We start from the raw sequence: 27,712 nt of genomic DNA, 5'->3' as shown, positions 1-27,712 counted from the left end.
TGACAGCAGTATGTCCTGCTGTGACTTTTTTTTTTTTTAGATCTGGTGACTATTGCAAGCATATTAAATATTCTAGTATTAATAGATAGATCATTTTGTGTTTATGTAAAAATTGCAAACTGTGTTCCTCTGTGTACTGTCATGCATATGGCTGGCTATTTGTTCCAGTTGAAAGCTTTGAAGCTGCTGGGTATGCCTTTGAGATTCAACAGTGTTAAAACTTCCCTTTCCTTTGGCAGTCCACAGCCTGCTTAAACTGTCTTTTCTTGACTGGTTTCTGGCTGTCAACTTCAGGGTACTGTATAGTTCGTTCTTGTGATAGTTCTGTAGTTAGCAGTATCTATTTACTGTTGTACTTCTTTAATGAAAAAGGAGTCATATATTTTTTTACTTGGAATCATTTATAGCTTTTCTTCTTATTTGATGGGTATCTTTACTAGAATTAAGTGGAACTTTCCTTACTTATTTTAATAGTGCTTTTAAATCACATTTTAGCCTTGTATTTGTCTGTGTATCTGGAACAAAAAAAAGTTTCAGGTAGTCTTCCTCATTTGTTTGGGAGCTTGAACTGCCCGCCTAACTATTGCAGGCTACAATTACAGTATCAAAAATGTTGATTAGGACTTACAGCAGATCTCTGAGGAGGCTGGATTTTAACCTTTATAAAAGTAATTATAGCATCCTCAGAAGTTTTCAGAAAAATAACTTATGCTGTACCTTTATTTCTTTCAGGGGAAATTAATCAACTGCGGGGGGTGGAAACTCCTGCAAAAGCCTGTGTGGGAGAGCAGTTTAGTTAGGAAACAAGTACTGTGTTTACCTAATGTGTTTTCATGGCGCTTTCTGTATTGCCAGTCTTGCTGTATTGTTGATGGTCAGCTGTGGTTCCTGCTTCAGACACTGCCGTTTGGTGTAGCTTGTTCAGGTTTTGCAGAAGGGTAATTAAAAGTAGCATCAGCAGAACTGAAACTGAAGAGACATGTCTGCAAGGAGAGTGAGATGATTAATGCAAATATTTGACGTGTCTCTTAGCTCTGTTAAAAATGTTCTAAACATAAGGAGTGGAGCAAAAACTTTAAAAAAAGTTTCAAGTTAAATCAGGGAGTGCTATGTTAGAGGTGTTGTATATTGGAATGCTTAATAGAAGTCATCAGAAAAAACAAACTTTAGACTTTATAGGGATGCTTCAAAAGATTCTTGGTTATAGTCTCAATCTGTCTATCTTCTGTGTTCATTCCTTATCTGGATTGCTGTATATTAAAGTACCAGACATACAGTTCTCAGGTGGAGTCTGAAGAGGAACCAAAGCATGAACAGATATGACTGCTGGAATAGAGGGAGTGTGTTTAGAAGCAGAAAAATGTGTAGCAAAGTTGCAGATGGACAGTGTGTGTCCTTGCACAATGATCAGATATTACAGAGGCAAGTTCTTAATCCTGTTTTGTGTTTAAATACTGTTTCTTCATTTCTCACATGAGAGGACATGAAGTAGAACATAGGGCTTACTAGCTTAAAACTAGAAACTCGCATGTGGTGATGCTCCACTGCCTGCAAACTGAGAATTAGGTAGAACAGCATGCTATAAAGGCTTTGTTCTAGCTTATTTATTTTGCTCTAGTTAAACTAATAGCTGTAAATGAAAAACATTTGATTGTTCTGTGCTATTGCTTGTATAGTATCAGTACCTGCAAGATTTATCATAACTTTTTTTCTGAAACTTATGAATCTTTACTTTCATGATTCTGAAACTTCCCCTATCTACCTTTTTCATCTACAAACCTGTCCTTAATCCTTTTCATTTTCAGTCATACTCAGCATCCTCCTTCTTTACATACTTTTTCTCCAATGGCTTTGCTACATTTTGCTCTGAAAGAGGCCAATTGCCCTCCTACCTTAGGGTGTTTGCCTGAAATTCTTGTGATCCTTTCTGTTGCCTTCTCTTTGACTTGAGTACTGATACACTGTTTACCCATACAATCTGTTTCTTAATCTTCCAAACCAGTTTTTCTTTTTCCACTTCGCTGAACCCACCCAAATGGTGACCACTTAGCAAAGTCAAAGGGGTATTTCGTATGTCTTACTGATTAACAAAGCGCGCTCGTATTTTTCTTCTGTATTTTCATAACATGGTGCTCTCATATGTCTTAAATTGAAAAAAGAAAAAAAAAAAAGCAAACCAAACTTCCTTTCTTGCTCTCTTCCTCTTCTTTCTCTGCCCTGATATATTTCCACTGTTTCATTCATGTTTGCTGTACTTGTTTCCTGTCTATTTATCTTTTTCTTATCAAACTTGATCCAGCTTAGTATTTTTTGGTCTATATTGTGTCTTATTTAGTTCACCTCCAAAAGCAGTTTTTCCTTCGGTGGCCTGCCTGTTTCAGGTTTGTTCTTATACCTCCTCCACCAACAATGTTTACAATTCTGCTATTGCTGAATTCCATATGTAGTACATTTCTTTTTTAATTTCTTTCTTCAAAGTAGTCTCAAAATTGTCTTGCTTACATATAGGCTTGAAACCCTTATCTAGCACCTGTTGGTTTCATCTTGATTCCTGTAACTCTTGTGTGTTTGGTGTCTTTGCTTTTGCTAGCAGTAGTATTTTTGTGGTCTTAATTTTTCTTCCTCCTAACATGATCACTGTCTTTCAACTGCAAATTCATGATTGTGTACAATCTCATTTCTACTTGATTACTGACTTGCTTTGTGGTTCTTCATTCTTTCATCTTATTTTTTTTGGCTATTTTTTTCCATGTTGTTTTTTTTGGTCATCTTTCTCTCTACAGGCAGAGTCCTTAAGGTGTCATTGTTTACCTTAAATATTGTTTCCTCTCCCAACAGTACTTATGCTTTCTTACTAGTGTGAATTCTCTGATTGTTTCCTGCCACTTTATGCTGTTTTGATTTGCCTTAATCTGTCAATAGCCACTTACACAGGTACTTACCATGTACACACTCATATTTTGTTTCTTCAAGACTCTGAACTGTGTAAGGTGTTGAGAACACAATCACTGGAAGTATAGCTGTGTTTAAAAGGAGTTAAATTTTGCATGTTACACCTACTTGTGAGTCTTTCTACTGTTTCTGTAGTTTCATACTTTCATTATTTTTATAAATGTTGTAGTCCTGGTATATTGTATTCACTGGTCAATAATTTGAATAGAATGTGATCTTACCAGTGTATATGCACTTTTTTGATAGTCCTGCCTATTATTTTAATTAGACTAGGTGGGATTTAATTTTCAATAATTGGAAGTCCTTGGATTGTTTGGAAAACTAGCCAGTTTCCTTTGAAGATGAAGTAGACTGAGGCATGGCGGGGAGGGAGATGAGATGTGTTCAAACATTTTGCTTTGATAATCAGGGGGGGAAAAAGCCTGACATGAAGAACGCACAATATATCTGTAGAATTTTCTAACCAAGTGACAATTAACTGTATACGTGTATTACTCATATACCTAAGAACTCAAGTTTTAATGGGGCTGAATTAAAGTAGTTGGGAGAGCTAGCTCTTCATTGAGGGCTGCTGAAGGGGAAAAAAGTGTTTATTTTAAAATACTTTAAATTGTCATGTTGTGAAAAGACCAAAACATGTGGAATGAATGAGCTTTCTTACAAAGGTTTGGACACTGTTGTGGTAATGGCTATCTAACTTAAATTGTGGCACAGGTGTTGACTTGAAGCTTAATATGATTTCTCAAGTGTTAACAGATGTTTTACTAATAAAATATTGGGAAGTAAAAGAACCATATTACAAGGATTGTATTACAAGCCATCCGTATTACAAATGGATCTGTACAACTCTTGCAGTAACAACTTAATTTGGTGTAATAAATAGGTAACAGTACTGCAACTGTCCTTCTGGGTTTTTCTGCAGGTTAAGCTTGTAATAGTTCATGGTGCTTATTTTTGAATGGCTCTAAAATAATGCCAATCATGTTTTGTATTCATCAGCTGTGCTCAAATTTGGTTTTCCCCCTGTTGGTCTGCGTTCTTGACTTGTCATCCGCTTTCTTCGTATGAGCTAAATAAGGCAGCAGAGTAATAGAGTTCAGGCATGAGAAGCAAATGTGCCTGTGAGAAGATGGGAGCTGGGGAGTACTGGGGGCACAGAGCTGGTATATGTGGGACAGATTAGCATTTCCAGTATAGTAATAAGTTTGTATGCTGGAAAACCTAGCCAAGCAGTAGTCCAAGTATGTCTGTACTGAGGCATCTGTGAGGGAAAGATCTAATGCAACATGTTTGAAGTTAATTGTCTGTGTGATAATGTGATTTGTCACACGTTTCTAAAGAGTGGGAGTAAATACCTGGGTAGGGGTGTAGGATAATAGATTGGAGTGATTTCAGTGAACGAAGAGAACTTTCCAAGGTAATGGGCGTTTTACACCATTAGACTTTGGAATTAACTTTCAGTGGTTTGAAGCATTTGTTTTGAGTTATGATGGGTCATGAGATATTGGACCTTGAAACAATATCCGCCTACGCTTTTCCCTAGTGTGAATTCTTGGCGACTGGGCCAGAACTTTGTAAAGTAAGTCCTGGAACTTGAAGTAGAGGGATTTTTCAGTTCCTGCCAAGATAGAAAGAAGCCTCAGTTGTGTTTCGCTCCGGCAATACTGGCTGCTGTATATTGAGTTCTTCTGGGTAAAAAGAATGGTTTAATGCACTATCAATTAAAACTAGACATACTGTAATACTTACAGTCTGAGCATTCTAGATAACACCAATTGTTTGTCCTCAGTGTAACTGCAGTAATGCACTAGTAGCGTTACTTGTGCTCGTACCACCCAAGTACAAAGGATTGCATACATTCTTTATGTAAATTGATGATATTGGTGTACCAGAGATTAATTTTGGCCCAGTCTGTCACATACGTAGACTTCCCGCAAGTGATTTCCTGTAGTTAGATGCTCTTTTGGAACTGTTAAACTGGAAACAGCCTCCTTTTTGCTTTTAGGAAACATAGTAATACTGGGATTAGCAGTTTATGTGTTCTGAGTCACTGTGCAGATACTTTGGGCTTTTATGCAGGAAAGTAATAGCTGTATAATCCCGTAAGATAAAACAGGCTTTAAAAAATTCTGCTTTGAGTCTTGTTTTCAAGTTTAAATTATGAGCTCTTAACACTTCAAAGGAGCTGGATAGTGTTCTTCCTTAACAGCTTCATGTTAATGAGCATAAGGAACACTGTAAAAGCTGTACTTTGCTGCAGTACAAGAGAGAAAAATTTGGTAGTGTACAACTTGAACATATTTTAAGCTTTGCGTAAAAATTCTGTTAAAAGATACCACTTGAAATAAAAACCCTGTTAATCGATGAGGTTATTCTTGGCCAGCAGTCTGCACATAGCCTTCTGGCTAAGGTGCTAGCAAGGAATGCTGTATTCCCCAATGTACCGAGGAGCGGAAGAGAGAGCAGGGCGCTGCACGGCTGTGAGGAGCCAAGCTGCTTGCACAGCTCCCCCCATCGAAGCCTGGCTGAGTGCCTTAGACATGGGCTCTGACGGGCCACCTGCAGCTCATCAGGGCTGGCCATGCAGAGGGCAGCCTGCCAGCACTTCCATTGCTTGGGTGTGCAGGACCGTAGTGGGGGCAGTGGAGAGTAATCTGAGCTGAAGCGTGTGGAAAGGAGCGGTCAGAAAGGCATCTTTGTGTTTAGGGTCTGTTCTTTTATAATGGGGGAATCATGGTGGGGGCTGGGGGGTGTGCAAGGAAAGGGCAGGACTTGTTCATCAAACTTGAAAAGCTTTGTGAGGGACAATTGAATCTGACAAGCTCCTGGCAGAGGCAAGGCAGCTGCAACTCTATGCCCCAGGTCCAACCAGTAGCCAGACTGACCACGTATTCCCAATAGGCACAGGCGCTTGGGCACAGCTGTACAACAGATAGTATGTGTACACAGATCGACACAGGCAGACACACAGACCACTCACATGAACACAAACAGCAGCAATGGTCTCATACTGTACCCTTCTCTGGTGGTTCAGGATGGAGTTCTATTAGTGGGAACACACACACACACAAAACCAACCAAAAAAAAGTGGATGTCTCCAGCAGCTGGGCTTCGGCACTCTCTGCCCAGTAGCAGCCCCTGGATCTTGGTATTTCCAGTTGCTGGCACCTGGATATTCAAGCTACTGGGGCTGAATTCCCACTCTAGTTGTTGGCTCTTGATTTCAGTCACTCTGATTTCTTTGGTCACTGGCACCACAGAGATGTGGGTCCTCTGGCCTGTGGTCTGGCTCCAGTTGCTGACACTCAGATGCCCCATACACACACATGTGCTTAGAATGAGAACACATCATCCAGGAAAATAGTTAGAAAAGGAATTTAGTGAAAAAATAGTACAGATAGTGCTGATCAGGCACAGGGCATAGCCAGACAATTGTTCTGACCAGCCCCTGTTTACAGGTGACCAGCCTTTTTTATCATGTTATCCCTCTATTTTTTCCCCATGTTTGTTCCTTCCTGAATCACCTTTTTCCTTGCCTTTGGTTCCTTCCATAAACATCCCATAATAAGTCTCGTACAATCCTAATTCCCCAGCATCTTATGATGTGTCCCATACCATTGGGCAGCAACCCCTCTCGGTCCAAAAGGTGCTCTAGTGTTGACTTAGCTTGATGGGTTTTATGGCTGGAAACTGGGGCTGAGGCTCTCCTGTGACAAACCTGGGAGGGGCCTGGACAGGGTATCCTTTCCTTGGAGTCCTTAATTTGGGTTCCTCACCTGCCCTTGTGCCTCTGCTCCTCTGGCATGTGGAGATGGGCCTTTGGTGGGCTGATGGGCCCAGGAGGAGCCGGGCAGGGTATTACATGGGCTGCCCCACCTGTGTTGTTCCTCTGTGGGCATGCAGACAAGCACCTAACCTAACAGGCAGGAGAGTTAAGGGAGCTGTTGCAAGGTTCCTCAGCTATGTGTGTCCCTGTTGTGGATTCAGGAAAACCTTGTAGCAACTGCAACTCTGTAGTACTAATGATCGGGTTATGTCCTATTCTAACTCTCTTAATTTTTGTAATTATTGTTTCAGAAATGGATATTAGGCATGCACAATGCATAGAAAAATGTGTCCTGAGTGAAGTCTGTCACATGCATCTGTAGAAACTGTATACAGAGTCTGTGCTTAATGATAGACTTGCAATAAGTACTAGTGTAGATTATTGTTAGTCTTGTTAGTCCTAGGCTTGTGATTCTGTGTCTTAGTCTGGAAGCCACTGATCAAGCTGAAGCTTGTAAATAGCGGACTTATCTTTTATGAGGTTAAATATTACAGTTAGAAAAACAGGCAACGTTTCACAGTCATTTCATCTGTGTGTATGTTTACTTCTTTTGAGAGAAGAGCGCAGTAAAATGTGTCACTACAGTATCATAAGTGTTCATGATACACAGCTTAAAAGGTTAATTTAATTAACATAGAACCAAATGAGAATGTTGGTGCCAACTGTTCTAACAATCTATAATAGATTATTTTGCTTTTTTTACAATACTTTTATTCCATAGAAATTAATTTAGCCTTTGTCTGGAATTTATTTGAAAACCAAATCTTAATTATAGGCATTATACTGTTATTTACAAACTCTGGAATGAATGTTGATGCTGCTTTCTAAGGAATGTAATGTCTCATATTTTTAATGATTACGCTTGGCTGTCACAAAGAGGATTTGAGTATTCCCCTGTAATTTTTGTTTATTGTGTCAGCTAATGCTTTTTAGTCACCAAAATTAATGTGGTATGTTTAAAATTTTAATAAACCCGAGATTTGTACATGAGAATGGGTAAATGGCACATGCAGATTATGTATGGTCATAGCATTTAAAATAAGTGCTTCTTGGTGTGTCATTATGTGGCTTCTGGTTATTGGGGTGAGGAATTATGTGTGGGGATGTTCTGGCAGCTGCATGATAGATTTATGGTCTCAAAGAATGAAAAAAAGAGAAACAAAGACAACTTTATCAAAAGAAGGAAACTTAAACCTGTGAAATATCTTAAAGTTCCTTAAAATCTGTGGTTTTTAGGTGGTTCTGTGAACTTAATACAAAGAGGCAATAGTTCACACTGATTCTCTGAATCATCATTTGTCCCTCCTAGCAGCTGAAATTAATATCAGCATTAATAAAAAGTGTTGTATCTGCAGGCAGATACATACCATATTCACGTTGATTTTCTCTCCCCTTTGTTGGAATTAAGTTTTTCAGCAGCATGATGCAATTGATAAATTGATAAATAGAAGTCATCTTGAGGATACAATTGATTGTAGCATTGATGTGGTAGCTTCCTCTTGTTGATACTAGCATTAAGATGCGATATCTGGCTAAACAGTGTATATAGTATCAAGGAATAAAACCTCACAGCACTTATTAAAAAATGTAAGTATAACTTGTTTTATTGTTAATTGAGGCACAGTGGAATTTTGAGTTAAGGCTAACGCAGGCTTCTGCACTGTTTCAGGTATGAACTGTCAGTTCCCTTGGAAGAATTACTGGCATTCTGTATCTATGCGTGTTCTGAATATAAAGTCAAGTCCTGTGCATACTTGCAGAGCTACCGAGACATATATTTGGGCAGTGCAGCTAATTCTCAAGCTTTTTATTTGCTTTCGTAATACAAATAATGTTTGGGAGATTGGAAAAATATATTTTTCAGAGTATTCATGGATATTTGCTATTTATCAAGATGAATCAGCAGATGAGTATACTGAAATAAAGTATGATAAGAGAGGAGTTCTTACAGGTAATTCCAGATGACCTAAGGGATTTTAAGCTATAGCATTTTGTTGTGCAAATGTATAAAAAGCATCTGGTTTAGGGGAATATAATGCTACTGTCATATGTGTACCATCATGACTACTGTAGAGAGTACAAGAAAGTATCAAATTTATGTAGGGAGCCTAAGAGTGAGTTGGGAGACAGAGGAAGCAGGCTGCTGCTTTGGCATCAGCCCAGTAAATCAGTTTCTTAGTGCTGCAGATTAAATATCTACTGGTGTCAGTATAATTTTGTCAGGTCCATCTTTTGCTTTACATGGGTTGAACGGCAACAAATTCTGCCTCTCTTTGTGACTGTCCAAGTAGATGGTATGCTTTCCAGAGCATGGGGATTCTTCAGTGTTATGCGTAATGTAAATGTGTAGGGTGTGCCCACCAAAACAGAGAAGGCCAACTTAATATTTCGGATAAAAATTGCTACCGGAAATAGGAAATTATTTTCTCTCTGAGTGGGAAGGGAGTGTGAAAACAATGGGCGTGACAGATACCTTCATTGTGTCTTTGATTTGGTAGAAACAAGTCTTTGACTACTTCAGTTAAGTACAATTAATAGACCACAAGCTTCATGCAATTTAGACCCTGTTACTTATTGACTGTGCAAGATCTAAATTACCAAACTGTAGTGTGTTACCTAATTAATTGTAAGTTTGCTGTGTGCTTTTCCATATTTTTTCCCTTATTATTCCTGTTTTCTTCTGTGGAGAACTTCTGTATGTGTGTTCCTACCTCGAGTTTGAATTCTGGTTTAAACAAAAAGGCCAAAGGAGCTGGTTGATTGGTGCTCATTCCTCTCCAGGGTCTGTTCCTGTTCTTTTTTTGTGTGAACTCTGTTTACTTTTAAGCTTTTCATTTGAAGAAGTTTTACTCACACTTGACAATATTTTGAAGAGTTGGGAAAATACAGAATAAGAAAGCTATTTTCAGTGAAGTGTCATGGAAAAATGGTGTGTTACTTAGGGTATCTATTCCCCATATGGATTTGCAATATTATCTTCTGTCCTTGTGGGGAATCGAGTTTTCCTTTTACAACTGCAGATCTAAACTGTTGTAGAACAATGACATGGAGCCTCTCTTGGCTTGGCCCTTAAGAAAAGTGTGGCAGGTGCTGCTGGAGTGTCTTGAGCTGAATACGGCCTGACCAGAATGTCTGTGAAATAAGGGTTACAGGTGGTGGTATCTGAGTTAGAAAGATCTGCGTTGCTTTCATATGCCAGACTGATTATGCAGGTCTGAGAGAGAAAAAACCCAAAGAAACAAGAACCCTAAAGTTTTTTCTTTTCAGGTTTGAAAAATGTCACTGTTGGTAGGGGGGAACAGGGAAGAAGTTGATATTGATGGGTTTTATATGTTTTATTTTGATGTGGTGTTTTTTGATGTGTTTGGGGGTTTTTTACCTTTTTATACTACAGTTCAGAAAATCCTTCAGTTCCTCAAAAATAAGCAGATTAATTTTGTTTCCATGGAACACTTAAAACACTCCAGTTCTGTAGCTGTTATTAAAAACATTTATGGATAGGATTATCAAAGACCATGTGTTAATTTAGAGTTTGCTTTTTATTGCAGTTCCCAGAGTGTGGTTTCTTTGGCATGTATGACAAAATTCTCCTCTTCCGTCATGACCTGAACTCAGATAATATTTTGCAACGAATTACATCAGCAGAAGAGATACATGAGGGAGATCTTGTTGAGGTTGTACTCTCTGGTAGGTATTGTTGTAACAGTGGAACAGTGTTTTATTCAGTAGATTAAAAGAAAATAGGAGTTTATGGAACATTATTATCATGTTTGAGCTCTTTAACTTAAATCTCATACTGGGTCACTGTTTTTAGGGTAGAGGTTTCCAAGAAAATCCAAGTGGTAATGATGCTTCAGTACTCAGTTTTGTTATTGTTTCATTGTCATGTTTTAGTTTTCTTCAGGTTTATTATTATAAATAAATCTGCATTATCAGAGTATGGATTTATAATTATAATAATATAAGTTTATTATTATAACTGTTGAAGCTGAAATGCAGGTAGGGTTCAGAATTTCCTCTTCCAACCTTGTCATTGGGTTTCTTTTGCTAAGATCTGTCTTTTTGTTCTGTGACTTTTGCCATTGATGATTTATACTGCTAAAAGGCTTCATATAAATGTAGTTGCTGAATCATACCTATAAGGATAGACTCTTAAGGATTATTGTACTGCTTGAAAACAGTTTCTTCTAAATGATACAGTCCTTAGAGTGGTGGTTATTAACCTGTAGTACTCTTCAGTAATGAGGACAAAAAAAACCCCCAAACTCTTAAATGATTTGAATTATATGTGTTTCATCAATACCCTGTTGAATTCAACCAAAAGCCAGCTGTAGTTAAACTACAAATAAAAGCTGGACTAGTATCAAGCAGTTCTTTAAGACTTTGGCGACTAAGTGCCAAACTGAGGTTACATTCTAGAAAGACATCTCTTGGCTGTCATGGGATTAGATTTGCAAATTGGATCAATAAAGTATGATTTCCAGAGTCATAAGGCTTAATTCCTTGGCTGCATTTCAGGATCTACTGTTCTAGGTATGTCTAGGGTGTTCAGTAGTTGATCATCTTGGTCTGAGCTTTTCATTGCTTCTGGTGAATGGTGTGTTTTGAAAATTTGTCGTGTGTGCCTCTTCTTGACAATTTCTGGCAGTTTCCTTATAAACAGACAGACCACAAGAAACCAAGGCATTTTCAAGACATGTAAATCTTTCAGTAGGATTGTAAAACTGAGCCATGAGAATCTGAATCTGAAGTGTTAGTTCTTATTTGATCAAAGAATAGTAGCTGTCAGGGCAAGGTAATGATGGTGTAAAATACCACTTTTTTTTTTACGTTCCAAAGAAACAGGACAAAAAATTAATTTAAAAATATCTATGCTTGTTTAAGAAAAAGAACATTACTAGTGAAGTTTCCAGTGTTCCATGGAAACTATCTACAGTTCTGTTTTGATACACACAAAATTCAATCTAACAAGCTTTTACTGAAAAAGTCCTTTAGAATATTAAAATCTAACCTATAGAACTGTCCTTTGCTTGAAAATTTTGTAGGTTACAAAACAGCTTGAAAATTAAGTTGCTCTTTCAAATGTTTACTGTTAAACTGATCTTAGCAAAGCTTGTATTTGCCTTCTCAACTTAGTGAGGTTTTCAGCATTGACTCATACTTTTGATTAGCTGTGGCCATTAGCCTGCAGAATCCAATGGATTTTTTCCTCAATAAAAAAGCTTACTGAAAACTATGTAATCTTCTAAATGCATATTTAAATGGTATACAGTAAAATGCCCATATCTAAACAGCTCATTAGTGTTCTTTGAGTATGCCATTTTTAAAACAACATATTCTTTCCATAAATCCTTGTTGATCCTGTGGCAAGAACCATAACTTACTGCAATTTTTTAAAAGCTTTGGCTACAGTTGAAGATTTCCAGATTCGTCCTCATGCACTTTATGTGCATTCCTACAAGGCTCCTACTTTTTTGTGACTACTGCGGAGAGATGCTTTGGGGTTTGGTACGACAAGGATTAAAATGTGAAGGTAAGTCTGTGATTCTTAGTGTATTTTTGTGTGTGTATAACTATTTAAGATGAGGAAGAAGAAATTATATCTTGTTCGATACGTGAGCATGTGATAAATGTAACATGTCATAGAGTTGGAAGGGGCATCAGGAAACCCGAGCTCTGTTCCTGGCTTTAACGCAAACTGTGTGTGACCTTGGGCAAATGACTTAAGAAGTGTTCTTGTTTCCCACTTGGAAAAAAAAAAATAGTTAGCTTACAAGCGTGTTCTTTGCACAAGGAGCACATACTTTGGAGAGACTCCCAAAGGGGAATCCCTTTCCTTATGGCCTTCATCCAGCTGGCTGTGGAGCACTCTGCAGCCTGCTGTCAGGTACTGATGCTGCCTGCTCGCTGGCTTCTCCTTGGCTCTTGTGCTGCAAAGTGAGCGAGTGATGAAAGCCTTCTGGTGGGGGGAGAAGAGAGAAGGGAGTTCAGCTGCTTCGGAGTCTCAGACCTTGTTTCTAGAGCTGGGCTTACTGGAGACCAGTATTGTAGCAAGGAGTGCAAAAAAGGTCGTTTTCTATGAATCGCATCAAGAACACTGAAATAAGAGAATTTAACAGAACAGTCTGGTTCTGCCTTTACTATTTTCCTGAATGATCTTTTTAACTGCTTTATCAAAATATTAGTACTATTTTTGTTACTTTGAACGTTGGGAGTTTTGTTTTGTCTAAAAAACCTTCTCTTTCAGGTTGTGGGTTAAACTACCATAAGCGATGTGCCTTCAAGATTCCAAATAACTGCAGTGGAGTGAGAAAGAGGCGTCTGTCTAACGTGTCTTTACCAGGAGCAGGGCTTTCAGTTCCAAGACCAGCACAAGCCGAATACACATCCTCTGCCTCTGAAGAAGTATGTAATGTGAAAGGGGAAACAATTTCTGTTTTTGAATCCTTTAACCTCTAGGGAGCTAGGTAGTGTTGCAACGGGCTCATAATGACTACGAGAGAGTGGAGTTAACCATTATGATTGGTTTTAGTTCGTTTTTAAATCTGGTGAGTCTTAGACTGTGACACTTACTGATAACTGTTATTACTGTGAGAAATGAAATGGGAAGTAAATTATAACTTTTATGTATAATTTTGTTATTAGCTTGTCACTCATGGTTATATGAACTTCGAGAACTTTGGTTTCAGGCATGATAAAACACCTTGCCTTCTTTGTAATCCAGATTCATTCCGTAAGTACGGTCAGTATAGAACAGTTACTTGGTTAAAGCAGTACAAAGTGTAAGCTTTTGTGCTGGGAGAGGAGAGTGTTCCTGATACGCTGTTAAGCTTTTCACAGAGTTTGTCTAAAAGAAACCAAGCCCTATCAAGGAGGGTGTAGGGGATGAAGGGCTTACAGTTAAAAACGTCATCCATAATAGTTCTTTGTTATAATGGTTATGATGATTGTTGAGAGGTTATTGATTATACTACAACTATATTGGGATCATAAGACAGGACAGGCAGTGATTAAATCCATTTGTTTCATTGCTGCTTTCACTGTGGGGTAAAAGCAGTCCTTTCAACACTTAGCCTTTCCTAATTACCAATTCTATTACTTTACAGTATAACAATTCTTGCCATAGTTTAAAATATAGATTGTATAGATTGTCTAGTTCAAGAACGTATTCTATTTAGCTAGAGGCTACAAAGCCTAGTCTTGAGTCATGAAAAATATTTATGCTGATGTTCATAACTATTGGTAAGATTTATTTAGTGAACATAGAATTGTAACCGTTTCTCCTGTCACAGAATTTAACTTTATGATTTCTACATGCGTGTTTAGCACCTCTTTGACACCTCTTGTTTGCTATCTGATTTTGAATATTTGGCTTAGTTGATCAGTAGTATATTATCATATTTGCTGTTCATCTGTCAGCTGTCTTAAAATGCATTAGGTCAGATGTACAAGACCATGTTCCTTTACATTTTTCTGTAGATGCAGGTAACTAAGTTTATCATGCTGAATGTTCAGTGTGATACTCAATGCCTTTTTTGTTTTAATTGCCAAAGTTTTTGTTTTAACTTAACTTCAAATATTTTTGCGGGGGTTTAATTTCCAAAACTATTTTTTAATATTCTAAATATTTTTGTCTAACTTAGTAAACTATCCAGGCATGCCATACTTTGCTTTTTGAAACTGATAGCTTGAGGTAGTGATTGGATTTTGGTTTGCATATCTCCAGTGTTTTCCATTTTATCGCCTCTACGGGGGTCTGTCTTTGCTGTCTGTGAACCGTGCCAGGTTGCTTAAAAAAAAAAGTCGTAAGAGTGAATTTTTAGCATTTCAGCTTCTGTGAAAATAGAGATTCATACATACTTTCCTGCTCTCTGCAAGGCTTTTCCATCTGGTGTTTTCTTGGTTTGTTTACGATACCAGAATGTCCTCTTAAAGCTTCTTGGCCAGGTTGCTTTCTTCAATTACTTTCTGAGCCCTCACCTCTCTCTCAGCCCCACTGACTTTTTTCTGTATTCTCCCACTCTAACGTAGAATCACAGACTAGTTTGGGTTGGAAGGGACCTTTAAAGGTCATCTAGTCCAACCCTCCTGCAATGAGCAGGGACATCTTCAACTAGATCAGGTTGCTCAGAGCCTCATCCAACCTGACCTTGAATGTTTCCAGGGATGGGGCATCTACCACCTCACTGGGCAACCTGTTCCAGTGTCTCCCCACCCTCACAATAAATAATTTCTTCCTTGTATCTAGTCTAAATCTACCCTCTTTTAGTTTAAAACCATTATCCCTTGTCCTATCACTACAGACGCTGCTAACAAGTTTGTCCCTATCTTTCTCACAGGCCCCCTTTAAGTACTGAAAGACCACAGTGAGGTCTCCCCAGTGCCTTCTCTTCTCCAGGCTGAACAACCCCAACTCTCTCAGCCTTTCCTTATAGGAGAGCTGTTCCATCCCTCTGATCATTTTTGTGGCCCTCCTCTGGATCCTTCTCAACAGCTCCATGTCTTTCCTGTGCTGGGGGCCCCAGAGCTGGACGCAGTACTCCAGGTGGGGGTCTGCACCAGAGCAGAGTAGAGGGACAGAATCAGCTCCCTTGACCGCTGGCCACGCTTCTTTTGATGCAGTCCAGGATACAGTTGGCTTTCTGGGCTACAAGCATACATTGCTGGCTCATGTCCAGCTTTTCATCCACTAGTACCCCCAGGTCCTTCTTGGCAGGGCTGCTCTCAATCCCTTCATCCCCCAGCCTGTATTGATACGAAGAGTTGCCTTGACTCAGGTGCAGGACCTTGCACTTGGCCTTGTTGAACCTCATGAGGTTCACATGGGCCCACTTCTCAAGCCTGTCCAGGTCCCTCTGGATGGCATCCCATCCCTCAGGCTTGTCAACTGCACCACTCATCTTGGTGTCATCTGCAAACTTGCTGAGGGTGCACTCAGTCTCACTGTCTATGTCATTGATGAAGATATCAAACAGTACTGGTCACAGTATGGACCCCAGAGGGACACCACTTGTCACTGATCTCCATCTGGACATTGAGCCATTGACCACTACCCTCTGGATGTGACCATCCAACCAGTTCCTCATCTGCCGAACAGTCCACCCATGAAGTCCATATCTCTCCAATTTAAAGAGAAGGATATTGTGGGGGACCGTGTCAAAGGCCTTACAGAAGTCCAGATAGAAGACATCTGTAGCTCTTCCCTTGTCCACTGATGTAGTCACTCCATCATAGAAGGCCACGAGGTTGGTCAGGCAGGACTTGCCCTTGGTGAAGCCAAGCTGACTGTCTTGAATCACCCCCCTGTCCTCCATGTGCCTTAGCATAACTTCTAGGAGGATCTGTTCCATGATCTTCCCAGGCACAGAGGTGAGGCTGACAGGTCGGTAGCTCCCATGGTCCTCCTTTCTACCCTTTTTTAAAAATGGGTGCAATGTTTCCCTTTTTCGAGTCACCAGAGGCTTCATCTGACTGCCACGACTTTTCAAAGTCATGGCTGTAGATCTATTTCGGTGCAAATCACGTGTACCTTCTTTATTTCAGCGCTGCTGCCCAGAGCCTAGTAAAAGGATTCCTTCCTGGAGTGGCCGTCCCATCTGGATGGAAAAGATGGTGCTTTGCAGAGTGAAGGTTCCGCACACCTTTGCTGTTCACTCTTACACTCGTCCCACCATATGCCAGTATTGCAAACGGCTGCTCAAGGGCCTTTTTCGCCAAGGAATGCAGTGTAAAGGTAAACATTTAATTTTCTGCTGCATTGATAAATTTCAGTAAAGGTCTTGTGTTTAAAACTGATTTCAACTTACGTTTTGATTGCCAGAAGGTTGTATACTGCAAAATGGGGCAGTATAATTTTTGAAAAATTGCATATTTTTGAGAGGAGTACAGGAGCCCTCACTTTCATTTTAGTAGACTGTGCATTGTACGTTTTTCTGAAAAATAAGGTTTAATCACATGTAGATTGGAAACACCTTCATTCTAGAAGGATAACTCTAAATTAATAAAAATGGGAAATACTTCCCTTTGTTCAATGTCTGTCTTCTAGACTCATCGCTAAAGAATTTGTAAGTTTTCGTTATATTATTCTAGTACAGAATATGGGTTATTATCTTTTGGAAAAATTTTATATGGGTAGGTGCCTTTCCTGAGCTAGCTTAGGCTTCGTCAGCTGCATGGTTTTTATGTAGCGTATGTTAAGATGCATGACTTCAATTCCCAGACTCTTCCATGCAGTTCTCAGGGCATAACTAATGACATTGTGGTCTTCTTCTGGCTCTTTATTGCTGGATAGTGCAGATGTGTCAGCTTTGGTGCAGGAAAGAAAACTGTAGTGATGAATCATAAACGTTAATATGGAAAGGACTTTCCATTTCTCTCATGTGAGTTTGTCAAACGTGAGTACCAAAGATCAGCATTTTGAAAGAGGTCGCTTAATACGTTTTCAATTTTCTTTAGTAGGGGACAGCTAGAATTGTAAGCTTACAGCTGTGTTAACTTTCTTTTGACTAAAAATACTGCTGTCTCATGTAAGTAAGGAAGTAGTTTTATCTTTCATTTCTGTTTTTATTAATTTGCAGTCTTTGTAGTCTGAAGTCTGCATCCTGGACTGTTTTTGATTTTTTTTTTTTTTTTTTTTTTTCAGTCAGTGTGTCTCTTTGATACATGTAATACCTAAATAATGAAGCCTGAAAAAGGTGCTTTGCAGTTTTAACATATAAATGCTACTGACCATAGCATTTGTTGTGACTGTATATCTAGCTGAACAAGTGGGGCTGCCACATCAGTTTCAGGGAAGTGAATGACATTGGATAAAAATAACAATTATGTATGGAAAACAAGCCTGGAGCAATATTATGTATATGCACAGGACAGAAATAAGTGTATTAGTAGGCCTCCATTTATGGCGTATGATCCTATACATATTTTTAATATATCAGGAATTGATATCAAACAATCAAAATATTTTCATACTGCTTTCTCCTAGAGATTCTTAGGGTTTTCCACTGACTTCCTTGTGCACATTCCCAAAGCTTGGGGTCTTTCAGCAGTCCCATGTTCCTGAGTACTCGTAAGAGCCCTGGATTTCTTGAATTCGTCGAGACTTCTACTCGGACTCTGAGGATGATCTTTGGGATGATAAGGCCATATTTGTGGTAATAAATTAAACGTGCCCAGGAACATTCCTGGACACTGAGGTCAACTGGGACAAAATGACCCATGCTCATTAAGTTTTCTTAGTATCCCAGCCTGGGTGGCTGTACGCAGACTGCCTGTTGGGAACAATTTAATGGGATGCTCTGATTTATGAACAGGTCCTGGGAACTGTTTGGGATTGTGCTAATGCTGTGGGCCAAAAGCATGCTAGGGGATGTTTCTAACTGTTTACAGACTAGAGAGTTGCATTGCAGTACCCAAGAATGTTTCTGGATGTAGTTTAATTTATTAGGATTGACTCACTCTTAGTCTTTCTAGTTCCCTGGTAGGATTTGAAATGTTTCTGTTTCTTCCAGCCCCCTTCAAATTAGTGAAGTAACCATATTCTGTCATATGGACTGAAAACACTGCTATAGAAAGGATAGTTCATTGGTCTTCTAGGATGCTGCCTTGTAGGCACTTAGGAGCTGAACAGGATTGCATTTTGCTCCAGGGTTTGGCTGCTGCTTCTTCTGAAAATGGGGAGATAATGATTTTTCTCTTGTCTGGGCTTGAAAGGAAAGCACAATGACCTTTCTTGGGATAGCAGAAAGGGGCTAAATTATCAGTTTGAAAACGGTTGTGAGGGCAGTAGGGAGTTTTGAAATTCACGATGTTTATACAGAATTGAAAATTACAGCGATGCTGCTAAGAAAGGAAATTCCTGTTAATACCACTAATGTTGTATGCTGGACTTTGTTCAGTAGGCTGTATTTGATACCTCGGGTGCAGAAATGGCACACATCCAGGTTAGATTCCATCTCCACGTCAGGCCAGATCTGGACATAACGTTATTCTGTTTGTCTTGTGTCAGCAGCCAGAAATGGGGCTTCAGTGTTCAGCCAAATCTGTAATCTGAATGATAGGAAAACTGAACTTTGGGATTTACTGCAGAGCATATTTGCTCTGTGATATAGGTGTGTGATCCTAGAGGCTCGCAAGTCTTAGGCAGCAGGTGGGGAAAAATGATAGAGATGTGACATTTAAATCATACAGCAATGGAAAAAAGGATGTGGAACAGATGAGAGGATGGGAAAAATTACATCATAATGGAAAAAATAACTACAGAGAAAGCTAGAGAAGTAGAAAACCATTTTGTACTGGAAGGGGAAGTGCTGACATAATAAATAGTGGTGAGGCAAATCAACATGTGACATCAGGACAAGATTGTTAATTTCCTTCTGGAGGTGACTTCATTGGTGCTGTCTTCAGTTACATGCAAATGTGTGAATCTGACCTGAAGCTTTTGATGGGAGTAGTGAATGATAGAATGTTAGTGTCTGAGTAGGAGTAAGATTGTGGTATCATGGGCTTCTGTATCTTCTATTTTAGATTGCAGATTCAACTGTCACAAACGCTGTGCACCTAAAGTACCTAGAGACTGTCTTGGAGAGGTGATTTTCAATGGAGGTAAGATGAGAAACATGCTTTCAAATACTGACAGATCTTTGGAGGCTTAACAGAATGCATTAGCTTTTGGTTCCCTCACCTTTGAATATTTTACATCTTTTTATTTGATTTTCCCAGTTTTTTCACCTGAGGTCGCTGACAGGTGATTCACTGTGAAACTTATACTCTGGTGACTTTAATTTTTCTTAATCAGTCTTGGCAAGTACAGTATGCTTTGCTTAAGATTGCTCAAGGGAAATAAAAAATCAAGAAGCCTTCTCAATATACAAAAATTAAACATCTGTTCTGATCAGTCTACTCATTGTTCAGCATGAAATATATATTTTTAAATGTTCATATCTGAAGACAAGTACCATTTTTTGTGACTTTCTCATATCCACAATTTTTGGTGGCAAGAGTTAGCCCAGCAGTTTGAGGTAAAAGAGAAGCGAAAAAAACAAGCCAACCCACAACAAAAAACCCCACTCTAATTTTTTGAAACTTCAATTAAGTAGGACTATTTTCTGAATAGATCTTACAGAGTTGAAAGAGGAAGGTGGGGAGCAGTATGTGAAAGAAAGTTTAGAGTCTTAGTCTTATAAGTTTTAGACCAGTGTTAAGTTGATGACATATGGGATGGAGGAGCAGACGCTGAGGTGGATTGAAAGCTGGTTGAATGGGTGGGCTTAGAGGTTGGTGATCAGTGGCATGAAGTCTAGTTGAAGGCTGGTAACTAGTGGTATACCCCAGGGGCCAATACGGGGTCCAATCCTGTTCAACATCTTCATTAATGATCTGGATGATGGGGCAGAGCGTACCCTCAGCAAGTTTGCTGATGACTGGGAGGACCGGCTGATAAGCCAGAAGGTTGTGCTGCCATCCAGAGGACTTCAACAGGTTGGAGAAATGGCCTCATGAGGGTTGTTGGACGAGACGACCTCCAGAGGTCCCCTCCAACTTCAACCATTCTGTGATTGTGTTGCCCACAATCTTGATCCTTGGCATGCATATTTTTGAGGGGAATAAGATTGTTGATATGCAGCAGATCACACCAAACTGTACAACCTAATTCAGAGGCCTGGGCAGCAGCCCTGTTAGCCAGTGGGTCCGTTGGCCATTGCACAACGTATCCCATTCATCCATGCCTGCCTTCTCCAGCTTCGAGGCGCTTGCCTGGATCTTGAGATTGGTGGCCATGAACAATAGTATGCAACATGTTGCTGCAGCATGCTCTGACCACCCTTGTGGGGCTAGGGCACATACTTTGGGAACTATGATTTCATGCAGTTCTTCTGTGGACATAAGGAGTTGTTTATTTTTGTTCTTTCTCCCACTCTTAAACTGAGCTCTCCTCAGACAAAAAAAAAAAGGCTACAGATTAAGGTATTTGTATATCTTAATTCTTAGTTTTCCACAGTGCAAGTTGTACAGCTTTTGGAAACTTTACATTTCTGCCAGTGAAGAGTCAGATGCGAATAAGATCTGTTCTGCTTTTCTCTTTTCCTGCAATACCACAGCCCCCCTTTCCTCTCTTGTTTTTGCTATTACGGGCTAGAAGGGCAACAAGAACAGAGCTGGGTTTCTATTGATGGAGAATCATTTGCACAGGAATAATTCTGTGGGTCATCTTTAGCCATTAAAAAGTTACTTTGTACTGATTACTTGTGAAACAGAATTACTTAATGAGATTTAGGTTTAGACCTTAAGCTTTTCACTCTGTTTCTTTCAATATGATTCTTGTTTCAGTTTTGTCTCTCTTGCCTTGGCATTTAGCAAAACGAAATCGATAATGTTCATTAGCATACTCTGCATCATTTAGCAAAAGCTTGGGGATTTTGTGTATTCTGATTGCACTTTTATGTTTACTTGCATAAATATGAACTGAAGTAGTTGTTTTGTGGGTTTTCTTTGTGTTTTTTTTTTTTTTTTCATTGTGTATTTGAAATAGTATCTGAATCCTGTGTTGTTTCCAGAACCTGCTAGCCCAGGCCAGGACTTGGACATGCCAATGGAAGTTGATAGCAGTGAAATGAACAGTGATGGTAGTCGAGGTCTAGATGATGCTGAAGAGCCCTCTCCTCCAGAGGACAAAATCTTCTTTATGGATCCATCTGACCTTGATGCAGACAAAGACGAGGAAGCTGTCAAAACCATCAGGTAAGTTGTAAGGTGGATGTCTTTGCTCTGGATGTACTTTCCTCAGTATTGTGAGTAAAACAATATTCTGGCTGAAGGAAAGAAGCCAGAGAGTGGTGGTCAATGGGACAGAGTCCAGTTGGAGGCCTGTATCTAGCGGAGTCCCTCAAGGGTCGGTACTGGGACCAGTACTATTCAATATATTCATTAATGACTTGGATGAGGGAATAGAGTGCACTGTCAGCAAGTTCGCTGATGACACAAAACTGGGAGGAGTGGCTGACACCCCAGAAGGCTGTGCTGCCATTCAGAGAGACCTAGACAGGCTGGAGAGTTGGGCGGGGAGAAATTTAATGAAATATAACAAGGGCAAGTGTAGAGTCCTGCATCTGGGCAAGAACAACCCCATGTACCAGTACAAGTTGGGGACAGACCTGTTGGAGAGCAGTGTAGGGGGAAAGGGACGTGGGGGGTCCTAGTGGCAGCAGGATGACCATGAGCCAGCAATGTGCCCTTGTGGCCAAGAAGGCCAATGGCATCCTGGGGTGTATTAGAAGGCGTGTGGTTAGTAGGTCAAGAGAGGTTCTCCTGCCCCTCTGCTCTGCCCTGGTGAGGCCGCATCTGGAATATTGTGTCCAGTTCTGGGCCCCTCAGTTCAAGAAGGACAGGGAACTGCTAGAGAGAGTCCAGCGCAGAGCCACGAAGATGATTAAGGGAGTGGAACATGTCCCTTATGAGGAGAGGCTGAGGGAGCTGGGTCTCTTCAGCTTGGAGAAGAGGAGACTGAGGGGTGACCTCATTAATGTTTCTAAATATGTCAAGGGCAGTGTCATGAGGATGAGCCAGGCTCTTCTCAGTGACATCCCTTGCAGGACAAGGGGCAATGGGTGCAAGCTGGAACACAGGAGTTCCACTTAAATATGAGGGAAAACTTCTTTACAGTGAGGGTAACTGAACACTGGAACCAGGCTTGCCCAGAGAGGTTGTGGAGTCTCCTTCTCTGGAGACGATTCAAAACCCGCCTGGACGCGTTCCTCTGTGATATGATCTAGGCAATCCTGCCCCGGCAGGGGATTGGACTAGATGATCTTTCGAGGTTCCCTTCCAATCCCTAACATTCTTTGATTCTGTGAAAAAACTTCTGTTAGCCCAGTTTCACTGCTTAAAAGTGTTGTTTTTGTGTTTGTTTGTTTTTTTTTTTTAACTGTGAAAATGCTTTGTAAAGTTATCCTGTCTCCTGTCTCAAAAAAATCTTAAACATAAATGAATTAAAATAATATTGTCTCTTCTAATGGGAAAAAAGTGCAGTGCTATGACTGTTATCAAGAAATAAAACCAGATTATCAAAACTCGTAAAATTTTATGGCTTAATGTGGCTAAGACATGACTTTGTGACTTACCCTAATCTATTTACTGTTATACATCTGTTGATTTAAAGGAATTACTTGAGATATTTTAATATTCAGATCATAGTCTATATGAATTTTAGGCAGAAGTTTGCTTTATTTATCTTGAATGTGTTTTTTCCAAAGTCTTCTATCCGATAACTGTTACATAGTTCCTTTAATCAAGTTTGGTCTTTTTACTTTCTGTGTTATCCTGAATAGTGTCATCCTGATTTTTTTAAGTAATTCTTAATTACATAAGAGCAGTTGTATTAGGTCAAACTAAAGGTCATTTTAGCTCAGTGCTTCATAGCAAATATGTGAGGAAGAGCATATAGTGATACTTCCCCAGCTTTCAGTGATTTATAGCTCAAGGACTTCCTGAGTTGGAAGTAGCATCTTTTTTGTGTTTCACCTCTAGATAGGATTTTTCCATTTATTTCTAATTGAATTCGAAACAATTTTTGGCATGTACAGCATCCTGTGGCAGCCAATTCTATGGTGTAACTGTGTGCTGTGTTAAAGCATCCTTACATTTTTGGTTTTGAACCTATCATGTGATTTCATGTGTTTACAAATGTTTCTGTTAGAGCCACATATAGGAGCTCTGGAGTTAAGCAGGCAACTTAGAGGTTCACTCCATCTATGCTATTAAAACCTGTACGTTTAACTAATGACTGTCAGAATATTAGGGATTGTCAAATCTTTGTCTGCAGTTAATATCCATGAGCATTGATAACATTTTCTAGTGCAGCTGTGATTTGAATTAACACACCCTGTTTATATTTTCGTAAATTGAAAGTATTCTTAGATAGGGACCTTCATTAGTGTAATATTAAGAAGTAGCATAGTCAGCTTACACAGGCAAGAGAAAATAATAGCAATGCTGATGTTAATTGTATTTTTATAGTGGATTAAGACCAGCAGTCTCAGGTAATTGTTTTGAGAGCAGATTGTTTCTGTAGGTGTCCTCATTCCAGTGTGTTTCTTCTGTGTTCCCTAGAGTAATTTAAGTACTGCAATACTTGCACTAGGAGAGCTAGTGGGAGCTCAGATCCTTATCAATTTCATCTCAATGAAATTTGTATGGGAAGAAAAGGTGCCTGTTCTTGAAAATTATGGGCTAAATGTGTAGTACCAGTATAATTGCAATACTGTTGTATTTTAACTTGTTAAATATTAACTGTTCTATCTTTTCTTAGTCCTTCAACAAGCAATAATATTCCTCTCATGAGAGTTGTACAGTCCATCAAGCACACAAAGAGGAAGAGCAGTACAATGGTGAAGGAAGGATGGATGGTCCACTATACTAGTAGAGACAATCTGGTCAGTGACTTAGTTTCTTCCTACGTTAAGTTAAATTATTTCTCCAAACTAGTATATTTTATTTCTCTTATTTAGATATTCTGATTTACAAGGTCATTTGCAATAACTTAGCCATGATGTTCATTATAAAGAAATCTTGGTGCAAAGGAGAAACTGTAGTTTATTCAAAATTCATGTGGTGATTCAACAGTACTTTCATTCTCCCTTTTAAGAAGGAGAAGCATCTTTAAGTTGTCTCAAGTGAATCGCATGTTTAAGATCTCAACTTTCCTGAGATAATATTTGCTGATGTCTTCTTTCTGTTTAGTAGTTGAACTAAATATTTGTATCAGTGTTTTTATTCTACTACATGAAAAGGTGGAAATCATTATAAGTACTGAAATGGTTGACGCCATTATTCTAATAATCTAAATGTTTGTAAATATTTGTGTAGATATGGGAGCCCTTCATTCCTCTAGCAATTCACTCTGTCTAAAAGTAGGCAGTACTGAACACCATCCCCCCCAAACTCACTATTCCTTTTGATATCGGTGGCTTGACTGTATGTCCTTGGGTATGCAAGCATCCTCGAAAAAGACTACATTGTTTGTTTCCAGTGCTACCAATAATGATCTCTTAATTGAACCTTCTTAGGCAAGCTCCTTGGTTTTGTGTATTGAGGAGGAAGATAAGGAAGAATAACTAGGTTCCTTAGAGTTGTCTGATGGGAGGGAGTGAATCCTCTTGTCTTTTGGTAGATGACTGAAAAGGATGAAGTCAAGAAGTTCCCAGATCTTCAAGAAGTTCCCAGATCTTGTGAAGCAGAGTGTCATATTGAGACTGTTTATGAAAGGCAACATACATACTTTTGCATTCTTTGTCTCTACGCAGGAGTCTGAAGGGGATTTCAGGAATTTAGAGGAGCAAAGTTATTTAAGTTCTGTTGAAATCAAGCTTGAGGGGTCAGCTCAGGTTACTGTAGTATATTTACTTTTTGTGATTGTCAACTAAACAGACCACTGCAAGTGGTCTGTCAGAAACTGCCTTACAAAACATTTGTTTAAAGTACAGTTTCTAATACCTAGATGTATTTATCACAAACCAAAGTAAGTATCTAGCATATTTCAGATGAGATTCCAGCCAAGGCTACTTAACAGACACAATTATAATCAGCTGGCTATGGAAAAACTACAGCCAGGTAGCAGAAGAAGATGAATAGTTCCAGCAGTGTTCAGGGCAGACCTGATATTCAGCTCTGATTTAATCTTTCAGTACAGCCAGTACATTTTTGCTTGGACTTTTTTGAACCTCCTCTTAGAACAGTGATCAGATTGTACACTAGCTTAGTTTGATTTTCTTCATCTGTCAGTATGGCTGCTACCTAGATGACATCTACCAAAAAAGGCTATTCAAATAAAGTGGAGTATTCTACCCCAAAGCAAGATACCTTCAGCCAGGCAAGATCTCATAGAGCTTCCTAATGGGAGAAGACTTCCGTATTAGACGTTACAACATCAGCTATTTCCCTTGACCATCTCTCTCTCAGCAATGTCAGACTATTTCCTATTCCTGAAACAACTTGGGCTTTCTATCAGTTCCAAAGAGGTTCATTTTAGCAGCGATATCTGTATGCTTCTTGCTGACCCTGGATAATAAGATATTTCACCCTTTATAATATGAAGTTTCTGTATCATCGTCTGTATTCTTTTCCTCATTCTGAGCTCATCCCTTTCTCAGAATAGGGCATGGGCAGATTTTGAATCCCTGAGTGAGTTACCAACCTGTTCCTTAATTCTCTTCCTCCAAAGTCTTCCCTGATTCATGATTTAATAAAGAGGATATATGTCCAAAGGACAGGTTCACCCTTATGCTTTCATCCAGTTTCCATTCAGTGCTGTCTGGGAATTCCATTTAGTTAAATCCATTCATGACCTAGCTTTCTTTTGTCTAGCTCCTACAGGTAGTCTTAGCTTCCCCATGATTGAAGTGATTTAAGCTTTGCTGTATTATGTTTCAAACTTTGTCATCCTAGGCCAGAGTTAAGGGTCTTGGATTTTTGTCACAGAAAAATGAAAATGGGTTTCTAACTATATGAGCGTGGTGCAAGCAAAGTAAGTTAGATTCATACAGCCATATTAGGTTTCTAAAAGTTTCTTTGTTTTGAGGAATGTTCCTCTGCTTAAAATAACAAGGTTATGTGAAACAGCTTATATTACTTTTTGGTGGAGAAGATATTTCTCATTGGTGTAGACTTACAGAAAATGGCTATTTAGTCTGTCTTGATTTTTGTTTTTGCCTTTTTTTTCCCCAAGATATTTTGTCCATTTGAATCTCACAATCTGTCTGTCTTGCCACTGTGTGCTTTTGAACTTCTAGAATTCTGTGTTGACAAAAGAATTAAGGACTTGTTAGACTTGCTCAGTCCTTGAACTCTTGCAATGTCAGTGTGAGGGCACAGAGGGAGAAAGCATGACTTCCACAATTGTCACTAAGTTAAAATAATTTAGGTTTTGTGAGCATGTGCACCTGGAGTGAAACCTGTGTAGGTAAGTGTTTTTCCTGTATGAAATAACTGCTGTTGTCACTTCTGTTACTGTAAGGTAAGTGATATTTTTTTCTGGTTTGTGGAAATAATTTTTGAACCTATTCTTGACTTTAAAAAAAAAAAAAATCTTTATTCCCTAAGTGTATTTTTTCATGTATCTAGTCTAAGATGCAACTGTAGATGAATGTTAATTGATTATCTTAGTAATTTAAAGCATTTCTCATTTAAATAATCGGATAACAAAAGCCATACCAGTGATTTATTCCATACGTTATTGTACTGTGCATTTTGTAGAGAAAGAGACATTACTGGAGACTGGACAGCAAATGCCTCACACTATTTCAAAATGAATCTGGAACAAAATATTACAAGGTAATGAATGATGAGTAATAATTATGTTGCACTTGATTTCCTCAATGCTTTATAGATCTGAAATCTACTTGTGAGCAGTAGAAGTATTATCTGCATTTCCCCATCTTTTTTAATCAAAACTGACCGGGTTAATTGTTGGCCAAAGCTTGCAAGTGAGAAGGACCAAGCCTAACTCTGAGAAGTTGCTTGCAGCTCCTGTTCTAATCCCCTTGAGTATGTCTCTCCTTACGTTTTTACATGTACTGTTCTTCTGAATCACCTAGGATATTAAGCTTTCTTCACAATTACCAGAGAATTTTTTTGGCCTCCAGTCTAATGAAGGCTAGGACTTTTGCATTCTATAAGTAGTGACTGAAAGCTTGCGTGCTTATATATTTTATTTCAAGGTTCCCCAAATTAAATTATTCCCAACTGTACAACTGAAAACTGCAACCAAGATTTAGAGGAAAATTTACTGTGCAGTCTGGTGTTACATAAATGAAGCTTAGCAATAAGTTTAGTATATTGTTAATATAGTAATGTGTTCAGTGGTGGAATATTCAGAAATGTGTTTGAATGTATAAACAGGATTTTTCCCTTTCTTGTCTTACACCTTTAGGTGGGGGTCCA

General features: G+C 39.1%; 1 protein-coding gene across 1 annotated transcript in view; it reads left to right on the top strand.

The window, feature by feature from the left end:
• The window catches only part of PRKD3 (protein kinase D3), a 48,119-nt gene that overhangs the window by 6,547 nt on the left and 13,860 nt on the right, over nucleotides 1-27,712 (top strand). Inside the window, 9 exon segments of the mRNA XM_068405614.1 lie at nucleotides 10,327-10,465; nucleotides 12,179-12,249; nucleotides 12,251-12,311; nucleotides 13,026-13,183; nucleotides 16,322-16,511; nucleotides 19,304-19,381; nucleotides 21,334-21,517; nucleotides 24,084-24,207; nucleotides 27,026-27,103. Coding sequence (XP_068261715.1) covers nucleotides 10,327-10,465; nucleotides 12,179-12,249; nucleotides 12,251-12,311; nucleotides 13,026-13,183; nucleotides 16,322-16,511; nucleotides 19,304-19,381; nucleotides 21,334-21,517; nucleotides 24,084-24,207; nucleotides 27,026-27,103 — 1,083 coding nt within the window.

The sequence above is a fragment of the Nyctibius grandis genome, chromosome 1, assembly GCF_013368605.1.
Source record: "Nyctibius grandis isolate bNycGra1 chromosome 1, bNycGra1.pri, whole genome shotgun sequence".
Classification (NCBI taxonomy): domain Eukaryota; kingdom Metazoa; phylum Chordata; class Aves; order Nyctibiiformes; family Nyctibiidae; genus Nyctibius; species Nyctibius grandis.
The sequence above is the reverse complement of the archived record's forward strand: the minus strand, read 5'-3'. Positions and strand labels throughout refer to the sequence as shown.